Here is an 11,813-nt window from a genome sequence, read left to right as displayed (position 1 = left end):
TATTCCATATTTTACCATGATATATGGTAATCATGGTTTATGCATACTCTGTAATATTTTGAAAACTTCTCACAATTATGCATTTCTACTTTAGCGCTATGCATAAATCTATGAGTATTTTTGCATATAAACATAAAATAAAAAAAAATCATGTACGTCTTGAGCTTCATTCCCTCGTTACATCGTTGACGAAATACTAAATTTTGTGAAATACGAAGTTCAATACTAAACTAACAATAAATAAAAGACTAGTTATATGGTTTAGATAGCTAAATAACCCTTAATTTAGTGGTTATAGTGAGATTTAATCGGCTATTAGTGAATTTAGTCTTTTAAAGTTAAAATAGCCGGTTATTTAGAACTTTTTTCTGCCGCATCGCTCCAATAATTCACCCCAAGTCGCTGGGCACGAAGACCAGTCAATTCACCCCAAGCCGGAGCACAAGCACAAGCAGACCCACTCGTCTCGACGTCTCCTCGCCCAATCGGGGCGCGCCATGGCATCGTCGTCCTCGACATCGGCGGCGCGGCCGCCGACCCCCTCATGGGCCATCCTGGCCGTCATCCCCCAGGTTTCCGGTCCCGCCGTCGCCGCCGACCTCTCGCTCGCGCTCGCCGCGCCCCCGCGCGTGACGGCCCTCACCGTGCAACCGCGTGTCTCCCCCGACCCTACCACCCCGGACTGCTACCCAGCGTCCTCGCCACAGACCGCTCCGGCCGCCTCGTCCTCACCGCCACCCAGGGGCGCGTCGCCGACGGCCCGCTCAGGTTTGAGTCTCCCGACCGCAGCCTCTTCTTGCACCGGGAGTTCGTCGATCGAGGGGTACTTCATCTGCAACACGCGCGCCGCCACCGCCTTCCTCCTCCCCGACCCAGACCCTGCGGGGCCCATCATGCACCCGGGCAACCTCGGCCTCATCGCCACCCTTGCCGGCGACGGCTACATGGTCGCCGAGCTCCAACCACTACTCTGGACCGACCGCGCCACCCTCCTCTGCTTCTCGTCGGACACCGCCGCCTGGGCGCTCCGCTACCCTCTGCCGGGGCGGCCGTGGGTCAGCTCGGGCGTTATCTCCAGCGACGAGGAGCTCTGGTGGGTCGACATCACCTTGGGCATCCTCAACTGCAACCCCTTCACCGACGAACCGGTGCTGCGCTTTTTCCCGCTTCCGGCGGGCAAGGAACTGCCTTTCCAGCCAGGCGGTACAGACGAGCTAGAAATGTGCCGTTGCGTGAAGGTCAGCACCGGCAAGCTGCGTTTCGTGGAGATGACCGCCGGGCACAACCCCCGCCGCCCTCCGAGGTTCACCATGTGGACGCTCTCGCCGGCCAATCCGGTGGACCCGTGGACGACGGAGTACACGGTCGGCTTGGACACCATCTGGGCGGCCGAGAGCTACTCGGCGACCGGACTGGAGGCCAAGCTGCCCTCCCTCGCGGCCATCCACCCAACAAACCCCAACATCGTCTACTTCTTTCTGGACGCGCACATCTTCGTCGTCGACATGGGGGCGGCCAGGGTTGGGGACTGCGACGTCCACAAAGTGATGCAGCCGCCCAGCGAGCTACTCTCCTCGGGCTTCGTTCACGCCTGGGAGCTGCCACAGCCTCTTCACCCCTGAAAATATGATGATGATCAGGTGATGGCATTACGAACTTCTTGCTTACCTTGTGCACTCCGTGTGCTTCTCTCTACACCGCGCTGTTGCTTTCAATAATCAATTCGAGTTTAACTCTTGACTATGAGACGATGCTGCTACTGCTTCGCAGCAACTGCGCAATAGTTCAAGAAGCAGGTTGCTCAGCAATAATCTCAATGAATGACCCTTGCTTTTGGAAGAGTTTGATGTTATACAAAAGGAAAAGCTATCTGTCACTCAGGTGATTTGAAGACTTTGCTCACTCGATTTGCTGTGCGGTCCGATCTCATTTTAATCCAATCTGCGCCCTTTGTTTGTTTTGGTGCCATTTATCTCAGTGATCTGCGGGCCCATGTTGTCAGCCTTATTTTTTTTATCCTTTCGTCTGCCGCCTGATATTTCTAGCTGCTCTATCCCCATTCTTCTTTTCAGTTCCATTTCGTTTTCTTCTCCCTTGTGAGCTCCGCTCCCTTCCTAGCTCAGCAAGGTGAGGCGATTTTCAGGTTGTTGTCGTCTCCTCCCTTATTTCTTTTCGATTTGCTCCCTTGTTTGTGGTTTTTGTTGTTGATTTGATCTGCTGAGGCGTTGCTGCGGGATAAGAGAGATCCCAGCAGGCGGCCGGCGCATGCATCTGATCCGGCCCCTCCCCTTGGATTGGACCCTTCTCTCTCTCTGCAGGCATGGCGTGGGCGTGGGTTCCTCCCCAACTGTTGCTGCGTTTGGGGATTGGGATTCCATTGTGCTCGGCCACGGCCAGCTCTAGCTGTTGTCCTCTGAATAGCTAGCCTGCATCTCGCCCTCTCTCAATCGATTTCATTGGCGTCTAAGCTGCATGCGTGTGTTATGTGTTCTCTGCTCTCTCTCTCTCTCCGCTGGAGCGCGCATGGCGGCCCACGTCGGAGGCCGCGCGTCCAGCCACCGAGGCCGAGGACGAGGTGGCGCTTGGGAGGGAGCGGTGCCGGGGGGCGTGGTGGTGCTGCTGCTGCTCGCGTCGGCACCCGCGCCTCTCGTTACTATTTCGTCAGGCTCTATCGCCGCCGTTCTATTTGGTTGTATCTATGACATGTGGGCCAGCTCTCCATTTGGTGAATTCCCAGACCGCTTTTGATGTACCTATCGGGTATTCCTGTTTGTTGCTAATCTAATCTATATTAATATGTGACCATAGCACTAATATCAGTGCGTTGCTTTGCTGAATCTTCTTTAGCTACTATATGTACCTGATTCAAAGCATCCATGTTTTTCAGTTTATTTCATTTTAATGTGCATTCTGTCACTAACTAATTCAATTTCCTTCGGTACTAAAATATTTTTAAAGTTACTGACAGTGTTCCTAAGTCTTATTTACAGTGTTCATTACACTGTCATTTCAATGTTAGGTCATTGTAATTGTAGTGGTTGACTTGATTTTAGATGCAGTAACCTCTGCTTCCTGATTTGACTGATTCTATTGCATATATTTACTTTTGTACCTTTGAGAACCATATAAATTTGATTGGTTCCGGTGCATTGATTTACTTTTGTACTTTTGAGAACTATGGAATTATCTGAAATACCTTTTTCATGTTCAAGCAATTTGTTAGTCATATTGTATTAATCTAATTCATTTATTTCATCAGTTGATTCAAGCAAAAGGAGTTCGCTGTGACCAAACCAGGGCAAAATTTGAAGTATGGGAGGCCTCGAAAAGGTATTGTGATTTTGCCTTTCCATGCATGTTCTCTTATATTCCTAATAGTTAGCTTGATGTTTAGGTATATGTATTCATGTTGTATTATTAAATTAAATTCCTCTTGGGATGATTCCTGTATTGATGTTTATGTGTGCCCTCTCTGAACTGTAAGTTGCAAATTGTATTGACAGCTTTCTGTGAATGTTTACGTGTGTCTTGTATGAACTGTAAGTTATCATCACTTTTAATTATATTGACAGTGCTTTTCTTATAAAATTACAGTGGATATTATACTGTAAGTTACACATGTAGCGGGTGTAATTTTGTAGAATCTGACATTTGTATAATCTGAAAGTTTGCATTTGCATTTGTGGGATTATACAATGTGCCCCATAATTTCTGAAATTATGTATTCCATAGAAATATTTTGAGAACTTTGTATAATCTGACAGTTTGCATTTGCATTTGTGGGATTACACAGTGTGCACCTAATTTCTGAAATTTTGTAATACATAAAAAATATTTGAGAATTTTGTAATTTGGCATCTTTGCATTTGCATATGTGGGATTACACTAGGTGCCCCATAATTTTTGGAATTTTATAATCCATAGAATTTTTTGAGAATTTTGTAATCTGACATCTTTGCATTTACATCTGTGGGATTACACTGGGTGCCCCCTAATTTTTGAAATTTTGTAATCATATAGAAAATTTTGTACATTTTGTCTTCTTGTTATTTCTTTTTTTTTGTTTAAGTCAAGGTGCCCCATAATATTTTTGTTTCAGCTCTGTTTGAATTTTGTAATTTGGCATCTTTGCATTTGCATATGTGGGATTACACTAGGTGCCCCATAATATTTGAAATTTTGTAATTCGTAGATTTTTTTTGAGAATTTTGTAATCTGACATCTTTGCATTTACATCTGTGGGATTACACTGGGTGCCCCCTGATTTTTGAAATTTTGTAATCATATAGAAAATTTTGTACATTTTGTCTTCTTGTTATTTCTTTTTTGTTTAACTCAGGGTGCCCCATAATATTTTTGTTTCAGCTCTGTTCATTCTAGTTCAATGTGATTAGCTGATTGATTATGTTTTGTTTTTTTCCAGTTATTTGCACTTAAGCAGAATGCTTTTAGGAGGGATCTTGTTTCCTGTGTCGGCTACATGCCTTTTCATGAAGATGTGAACCAGCATCCAAGAGTTATGAAGATGATATGAAGTTTTTGCTATATCTTGAAGAAAGAAGCTAGGCCTTTTGCTGTGCAGTCTTTTGGGAGCAAGTTCTAGGTTATCAGATCAAGTTCTTTTGTCTTTTGTTTTACTCCTTGTTTAATATTGGTTTGTTATTCTTTTTAATACAACTTGTAAGGGATATTAACCTATTAAAACTCTAAATTATCTTATCTCAATGTTCTATTTATTTGTTCCTATAAAGTTTGATATTTCAACTTCTAAAGTATATTAAGTTGAAGTATATTAAGTTGTTAAAACTCTAAATTTGTTCTTTTATGATTATTCAAACTAATTAATTTTTCATGGTTCCCGTTCTGTAAAATATAAATATTTTAGCTCTTTTTGTGCCTTCTATTGGATCAGACCCACATTTTCAAAATGTGGATTCTGGTGCAATTTTGTTGTAGGCTATATTTCTTATTTTGTTGTATTATTTATTTTTTATCAAAATCTTGTTTTTGAGTGTCATCTATACCAAGAATCACTCAGTTGTTGTTTGTCTGCTATATTCGAGTGATTTGATGGGCTTCCTCACTCGGGTGACAGAGTCTTCTGTTTCACTCAGTTTTCTTTTTGGTTTTGATTCGTGTGATTTGCTTTGTCTTTTCACTCGAGTGTAGATGCCCCCCAAATCACCCAAGCAGGCTATAGACAGACCCACAAAAGGAATATCTGACTAATGCTGTGCTTATGTGTGCTCTGGAACAAGATATTTTGTATGCTTTTTGAGTCGTGTCGTGCGTGCTTATATGTGCTCTGGAACTTTCTAATGCTGTGCTGTTAGTATCAAATCGATTTTTTTAAATAATATTATTTTAATAGTTAATCGTAGAAATAAATAGCGAAAAAGAAAAATTATAGAAATAGGTCCCAGTCGGCTATTTAGAAGCCGACATGAGAGTAGTCGGCTACTGGGTAGCCGACATGTACTAGTCGGCCACTCAATAGCCGACTAGTATGTCCACCGTGGCATACCTTGTGGGTGCGGCCGCCACCGTGGCCGGTCGGCCTTAGAAGGCCTGTCGGCCGGGTAAGGGGCTAGTCGGCCCATCAGGGGCCGACAGGCCTATCAGACCGACCAGGGGGTAGTCGGCTCTTGAGGAGCCGACAGGCCTGTCGGCCCAAATAAACCCCCGCCCCTTTCACTTTCACCGCACGGCCACCAGTTTTACCGCCGCCGCCACCCGTGAACTGGCCGCCAGCGCCGACGCCGCCCCTCCGCCGGCACGCCACGCCGCCGGCGCCCCCTCCACCGGCCCTCCTTGGCCCGCCACGCCGCCGCCACGGTGCCCCTCCCCCCGCGAGCGCCGCCTCTGCTCCCTCCCGGTGCCGCCTCCGGCCCGTCCCCGTCGCCGCCGCCCCGCCGCCAGCGCTACCTCCGCCCCCTCCCCGCCCCCCCCCCCGCGCGTCGGCCCCACCCCTCCCCGGCCCGCACGCGTCGGCTGCAGGGGGCGAGCGCGGGCTGCAGGGGCCCCCGCCCCTCCCTCGCCGCCCTGCTCTTGGGCGGCTGCAGGGGGCCGACGCGGCGCCGAGGCAGCCCCAGCTAGAGGCTCGCCGCCCATCTGCAAGATGCCTCGCCCGCCGGGTGCGAGGTGCGGGGCACGGCTTAGTCCTCGGCTCCCTCACGTCCGACATCTCGATTTGAAGTCCGACATCTCCATTTGATGGTGGCATTTGTTAACTAACTCTTTTTTAATTATAGTTTCTTTAATGATACTGCAAAATGCATTGATGATGTAGACTAGCATAATTTGGAAGTTAGGGTCCCTGTACTTAATCCATGTCTTTTAGTAGTTTGATAGTGATACCAACTATCTTGTACCACCCACATCCTCTCGTCAAGCAATATCTGTTGTGATCTTTTATTTACCTCCTTTTGCTGAAGAGCTCCTCTTTCTTATTCAGAGTATTGATAGCATAACATGATGATATGATCCACTCTTAACAGTGGAGTTGTTGGTCAATGCAATATGTTTTTAATGGGTAAATGAATGACTCCTGCAAACAAGGGTTAACATTTCTTTTATTACTACCAGTCTCAGTTCTGAACTTCTGATATGTCAGTAGCATATATATTTTTATTTCTGTTCCTCCTTTTGTTTCATTGCCAATGTTATTCCTTATACCTTGCTGTCTCTACTCTCTAGAGTTCTTCTACAAGAAGTATCATTTCCTTATTTTTTATGGCCTTTAAGAAGTAATTTTTTTTGAAATTGTTAGAATAACATGATGCACGTATACAAAATTGTAACCAATAGATTGTACACACATTATTTGTATTGTGATAATATATAATTATTGCATAGAACTAAATAATTTATTTGAATTCCATTAATAACATCGTGATTTGTTCGCGGGTGGGTCATATGAAATTTGTAGCATGAACGTTCTAGGATTAAAGAAATAAAAGTTTTAGGATGTTCCGTCTAACGTACGATCATCTGATGCATTACTAGGATGAGTTCTGAAATAACAAATACAAGAGTTCATTATGGCAACGGATTAATCAATTATTGTGACTCCGGGGTAGATTTGAGTCAGTTTCAGTATGTAGATACAACTCTGACCAATCCGATGCACATGCGACATGCGGATCTGATAAGTTGGATGCATAATTTTCTGCAAGTGGATCCAAATCACTGGAAAATAAAAGTTAGTGGTGTTGTCCCAAGGCATCGTGAGCACGGTTGGCGGTGGGAATTATGTGAGTTGAGCAACTCGGAATGTTGGTGTGCATTAGTTCACATGGCCACGAACAAAATGAAATTCCCTCTTGTTGTGCTCGTTCAGCAACAACTGACTAACGAAACTCAAGGGGAGAGTAGCCATGATGTTCCTGCAGCTGAGGTGGTCGCTGAAACCGATTGGCCTCCTGAAAACTCAGGTGCAGAGGATCAACAGTTGCAGCCTGAAGTCGACCAACAAGCTGAGCATGATACTGAAGATGGCGATTGGGAATTCGGAGGTCACATGATTGCTGATAAGGGGGAATTAGATGAGATGGTAGTTGATGAAATGGACCTAGATGACGAGGAGTACAGAACCTTTGTTGAAGGTAGAGATGGTCGTATATTTGAAAATGAAGATACTGTCCCTCAGGATTGGGGCAACTTTGGCATGGATGAGCTTACGGTTAATGACGGACATGACAGTAACTGGGTGTACAATCAAATGGAGATCACAAGTGGTCAATTGTTTCATGATAAGAAGCACTTGCAGCATGCTGTTAAGAAGTGATCTTTCTTAGAAAAGAAACCATTCAAGGTGGTCGTTTCCAATCCGACCACTTATGATGTCAAGTGTCTCGCCCCGGGTTGTCCATGGCGCGTTCACGGGTATCTGCCGAAGGCTGAGAGCAACTTTGTGGCCTCGATCGTCGTTGGCCACTCGTGCAAGATTTCTGAAACTGTTGTCAAGCACAGAAACATAACAGCAGAATTTGTGGCTACTGTGTTGTATGGAGAAATTGTGAAGAAGACTTCCATCTCACCTTTTCAAATTATGCTTGCAATATCAAATAGGTACTCCTATGAAATATCATATGACATGGCATGGCGAGCAAAGCAGAAGGCGTTTGAGTGGAGGTTCAAGTCGTACAAGGATTCGTACCACCACCTCCCCCATCTCTTAGCACTACTACAGGGTAGAAACCCTAGAACTATAATCGATATAGATGACTACCAGAATGCTAATGGTGATAGAGTTCTTAGGCGTGCGTTCTGGTCTTTTGGTTGCATGATTGAAGCTTTCAAACACTGTAGACCAGTTTTTTCCGTTGACAGTACATTTCTTATAGGAATGTATAAAGGTCAGATGCTTACTTGCATTGGGGTGGACGCAAATAACCAGGTTGTGCCGATTGCATTTGCTTTTGTCGAATCTGAAAATGCTGAAAGCTGGCTGTGGTTCCTTTCACTGATCAAGAGGGCGGTGGTTTGTGAGCGGCCAAATGTGTGTGTACTTCATGATCGTCATAAGGGCATACTATCAGCTGTGAAGAAATTACAGGAAGGTCGCAATGTTGACGTTGCTTAGCCTGACTTACATAGTCGGTGGTGCATGCGGCATATGGGTGCAAACTTTTACTCGCAGTTTCGAAGCAAGCGGCTCGAGGATCTCTTCAAGAAATTGTGTAAACAGAATCAGCATTGCAAGTTCGATGAATTATGGGCCCTTCTTGATAAGCTGACAACCAGTCATATGGAGGATGTTCGTAAGAAACCTGTTGTGGCACATGAAGAGGAACCGCGGGGGTTAGAACCAATTGACGGTGAGCCTGCACGCGTCACACGAAGACGAAAGGGGGGAAGATCGGTGAAATGCTTCTCTGAGTGGATAAAAAATGAGCCCCTAGAGAAATGGGCTTTGATTGCAGATACCAATGGATCAAGGTACGGAATTATGACAACAAATCTTGCTGAGGGCTACAACTGGGTACTAAAGTCATGCCGCTCACTTCCTCTGGTGGCAATTGTTGAGTGCATTCTTCGAGGTACAGTGGCATATCTTTGTGAACGCTTTTAGGAAGCTTCAATTGCAGTGCGAAATCCTCAAATGGTGTATTGCAGCAAAATGATAGAGATATTAGACAAAATAAGTGCCAAGGGGATGCTACATCGAGTGGAATTCATAGGCAACCAGGATTTTGTTTTTGAGGTGATGGTGTGAGACAAGGGGGGTGTGGGGATCGGCAATACTACAGTGACCATAGAATGTCAGCTGTGGCCAGAAACAAATCAATGTGTCTGTACATGCAACAAACCTGAGCTGCTACACATTCTTTGTTCACATGTGTATGCTGCTCGTGGGAAGGCAGGAATTGTGGGGACATACGTGTCGCCGTATTATCTCAAGGAGGCAGTGTTGGCCACTTGGAGTGGCGAACTTCGTGGCTGGAGAGCGCTAGCTAATTTCACTAAGCCTCCGGCTAATGGGCCGGATTGGATACCCGATCCGGACACAAAGATAATTCACCATGGCCGTCGCAAGAGTCGTCGTATTAGAAACAACATGGATGCTTCAGAGGCACTAGGTGGTGAAAAAATTTGCTTGGCATGCGGCGAAACTGGGCATCGTTGTAAAGAGTGCGAAAGCTACCCGACACATAGGGTTGTTGGAGGGACGGCGGAAAGGCATGTTCCACAACGCACCATTAAGAAGAAGTAGTTTCCGGCTCCTACGTGTATCAGTTTGAAGACTATATGTTTTACTTTTGCATCAGATATGTAATTTATGATTAAACTGTATGTGTTCTTTGTTTGTACTATAAGCGTAGTTTATGGTTGAACCGTATGTGTACTTTATGGTTTGAACGTTTCAGTCCTTAATTGGTACATTGTATGTGCTGTACGAATAATTTATTGTTCATATTCTATATTGTGTTGTCGCTAATTGATATGTCCTCGTTGTTGTACTATATTTCATCATTTATATTTCATCGTTTATGGTTCTGTATCCTTTGTTTTTGAAAATTAAGTATTGTCTTCAATAGCTTACATTTGTTAACCACATTTGTTCTTGCTGCAGGTATGGCGAACCTTGAGCTGATCGATCCAGTGGTTGACGCGAAGCACCGTTCGCACTTGGTTGACGGACAGCTACCTCCACCGTTGAGATTACGGATGCACGACGAGTACTGGAGACTAGACGCATGTTGGGTACCAAGGTTTGTAAACTAGTGCCAATGAGTACTCATTTTAATCTGTATAGTTCTAAGTGCTGATCTAATACACTTGTTTTGTACGAGTTGAGCGCATCTGGGTTGCTACCATTGTGCCGTTTGGTGGAGCCGACGAGGGAGGGCAGTCTTTGTTTTCCGATTGATCACGCACTGCTGTCAGCATTAGTGGACCGATGGAGACCAGATACTCACACGTCCACTTGCCAGTTGGCAAGATGGCTGTGACACTGCAGGATGTGTCTATGCGTTTTGGTTTGCCGCACGAGGGTCGAGCTGTGGCAGCTCGGCCCGTTGGGCCGCACTGGAGGCAGGAGATCTTGGAGCTGTTTGCTGGGGTTATTGAGGCGGCCGACGACGAGCCAGCTCAGATGCAGTTTACTGAGAAGCACGGGCCTACGAAGGCTTGGCTCCTTCAGTTCTGACCGGAGCACCTGGCTGACGATGCCGAGGACTGGAGGGTGAGCAGGCACCTCGAGGCATATCTGTTGTGGCTCTTCGGATGGGTCATGTTTACTAGTTCCCACCACGACAGCGTCGACAAGCACTTGGTTTGGTTTGCTCAGCAGATTGCTGACGCTCCAGAGGACGCAGTTCCTCAGTTCAGTTGGGGATCAGCCCTCCTCAGTGCTACGGAGAGAGCTTTGTGCGACGCGTGCATACGATGCTCGTCCACTAGTATGTTGGTTGGTTGTCCGTTGTTGCTTATGTTGTGGTCGTTCGAGAGATTCGACATCGGACGGCCTCAGCTTTCGAGCTACGAGTCGTACGAGAACGCCATGTGCCACCTAGACGCGGACGGTGCGATCGACATCATCGATCGGCCGACCATGGGGAGGCTCTGGACTAAAAGAAACATAAGTACAATTTATTGCATTTTCTTTATCTTAAAAGAGTATACTTGCTATTTAATTCTAACTACTGAATTGTCTGCAGTCTAGGTGGGCTACAAGCACTGGACGCTTGACGTATTCGGCTTTTGTAGTAGCTTTTGACCAGTTGACTGCGGACAGGGTTCGGTGGAACCCTTACACAGCAGCCTTAACGGCGGCACGCGCTCCACAAGGTTTGTCCTTCTTGTGCTACCGTGACCAGCAGCACTGGTTCACGAAGAAGCCTTTGGTTTTCGATATTTTTTGGAGCCCAACTGCGTGCACCGAGTGATGCGGCAGTTAGGAATGAGGCAGGAGTTTCCACTTCCACGAGAGCAGAGCGACAGAAGTTCGCACCTGTAAGTCTTTCAATTGGTTGTTATTTATCTACGAACGCACAATACAATATTTGATTGTTCGTTAATTTTGAGTAGCCTCACGAGGAAAGGCCAAGGAATTGTGTATGAGACTTCATGGGCGGCAAAGATGGAGATGTGGGCGCAGTAGTGGGATCACGCTGGCGAGGAGGTCCACCAGGCAGCTCTACCATACGACGCGTCCACCTACACCACGTACCTGAGATGGTACCACGGCGCCACACGCTGGCGGTGCTTCCCCGTCTCGGAGGACCCCGAGCCCCACCAGGCAGAGATTACGGACACGTTTGCCACAGAACCACCAGCAGCTTTTCACCTTCTCGTAAGTGCTCGACAAC

At 46.3% G+C, this 11,813-nt stretch overlaps 1 protein-coding gene across 3 annotated transcripts; it reads left to right on the top strand.

Moving 5' to 3' along the window:
• The first annotated feature begins 441 nt into the window (after positions 1–441).
• Positions 442–4,736, top strand: LOC120706409. Of its 3 annotated transcripts, none has more exons than XM_039991054.1 (3): positions 442–1,640; positions 3,260–3,330; positions 4,424–4,736. In XM_039991054.1, exon 1 carries the CDS (start codon positions 498–500, stop codon positions 1,620–1,622), a length of 1,125 nt encoding a protein of 374 aa, XP_039846988.1. In that variant the 5' UTR covers positions 442–497; the 3' UTR covers positions 1,623–1,640; positions 3,260–3,330; positions 4,424–4,736. The 3 variants fall into 3 exon arrangements, 1 of the variants encoding a protein (XP_039846988.1); XR_005688287.1 differs by lacking the exon at positions 442–1,640 and adding an exon at positions 1,681–2,127; XR_005688286.1 differs by lacking the exon at positions 442–1,640 and adding an exon at positions 1,681–2,143.
• Positions 4,737–11,813: the final 7,077 nt, after the last annotated feature.

The sequence above is a fragment of the Panicum virgatum genome, chromosome 5K (assembly GCF_016808335.1).
Source record: "Panicum virgatum strain AP13 chromosome 5K, P.virgatum_v5, whole genome shotgun sequence".
Lineage (NCBI taxonomy): Eukaryota > Viridiplantae > Streptophyta > Magnoliopsida > Poales > Poaceae > Panicum > Panicum virgatum.
Note: the sequence above shows the minus strand (reverse complement) of the source record. Positions and strands in the feature narration are given on the sequence as shown.

Coding starts and splice junctions, on each gene's coding strand:
- LOC120706409 (XM_039991054.1), top strand. CDS start 498: ATGGCATCGTCGTCCTCGACATCGGCGGCGCGGCCGCCGACCCCCTCA.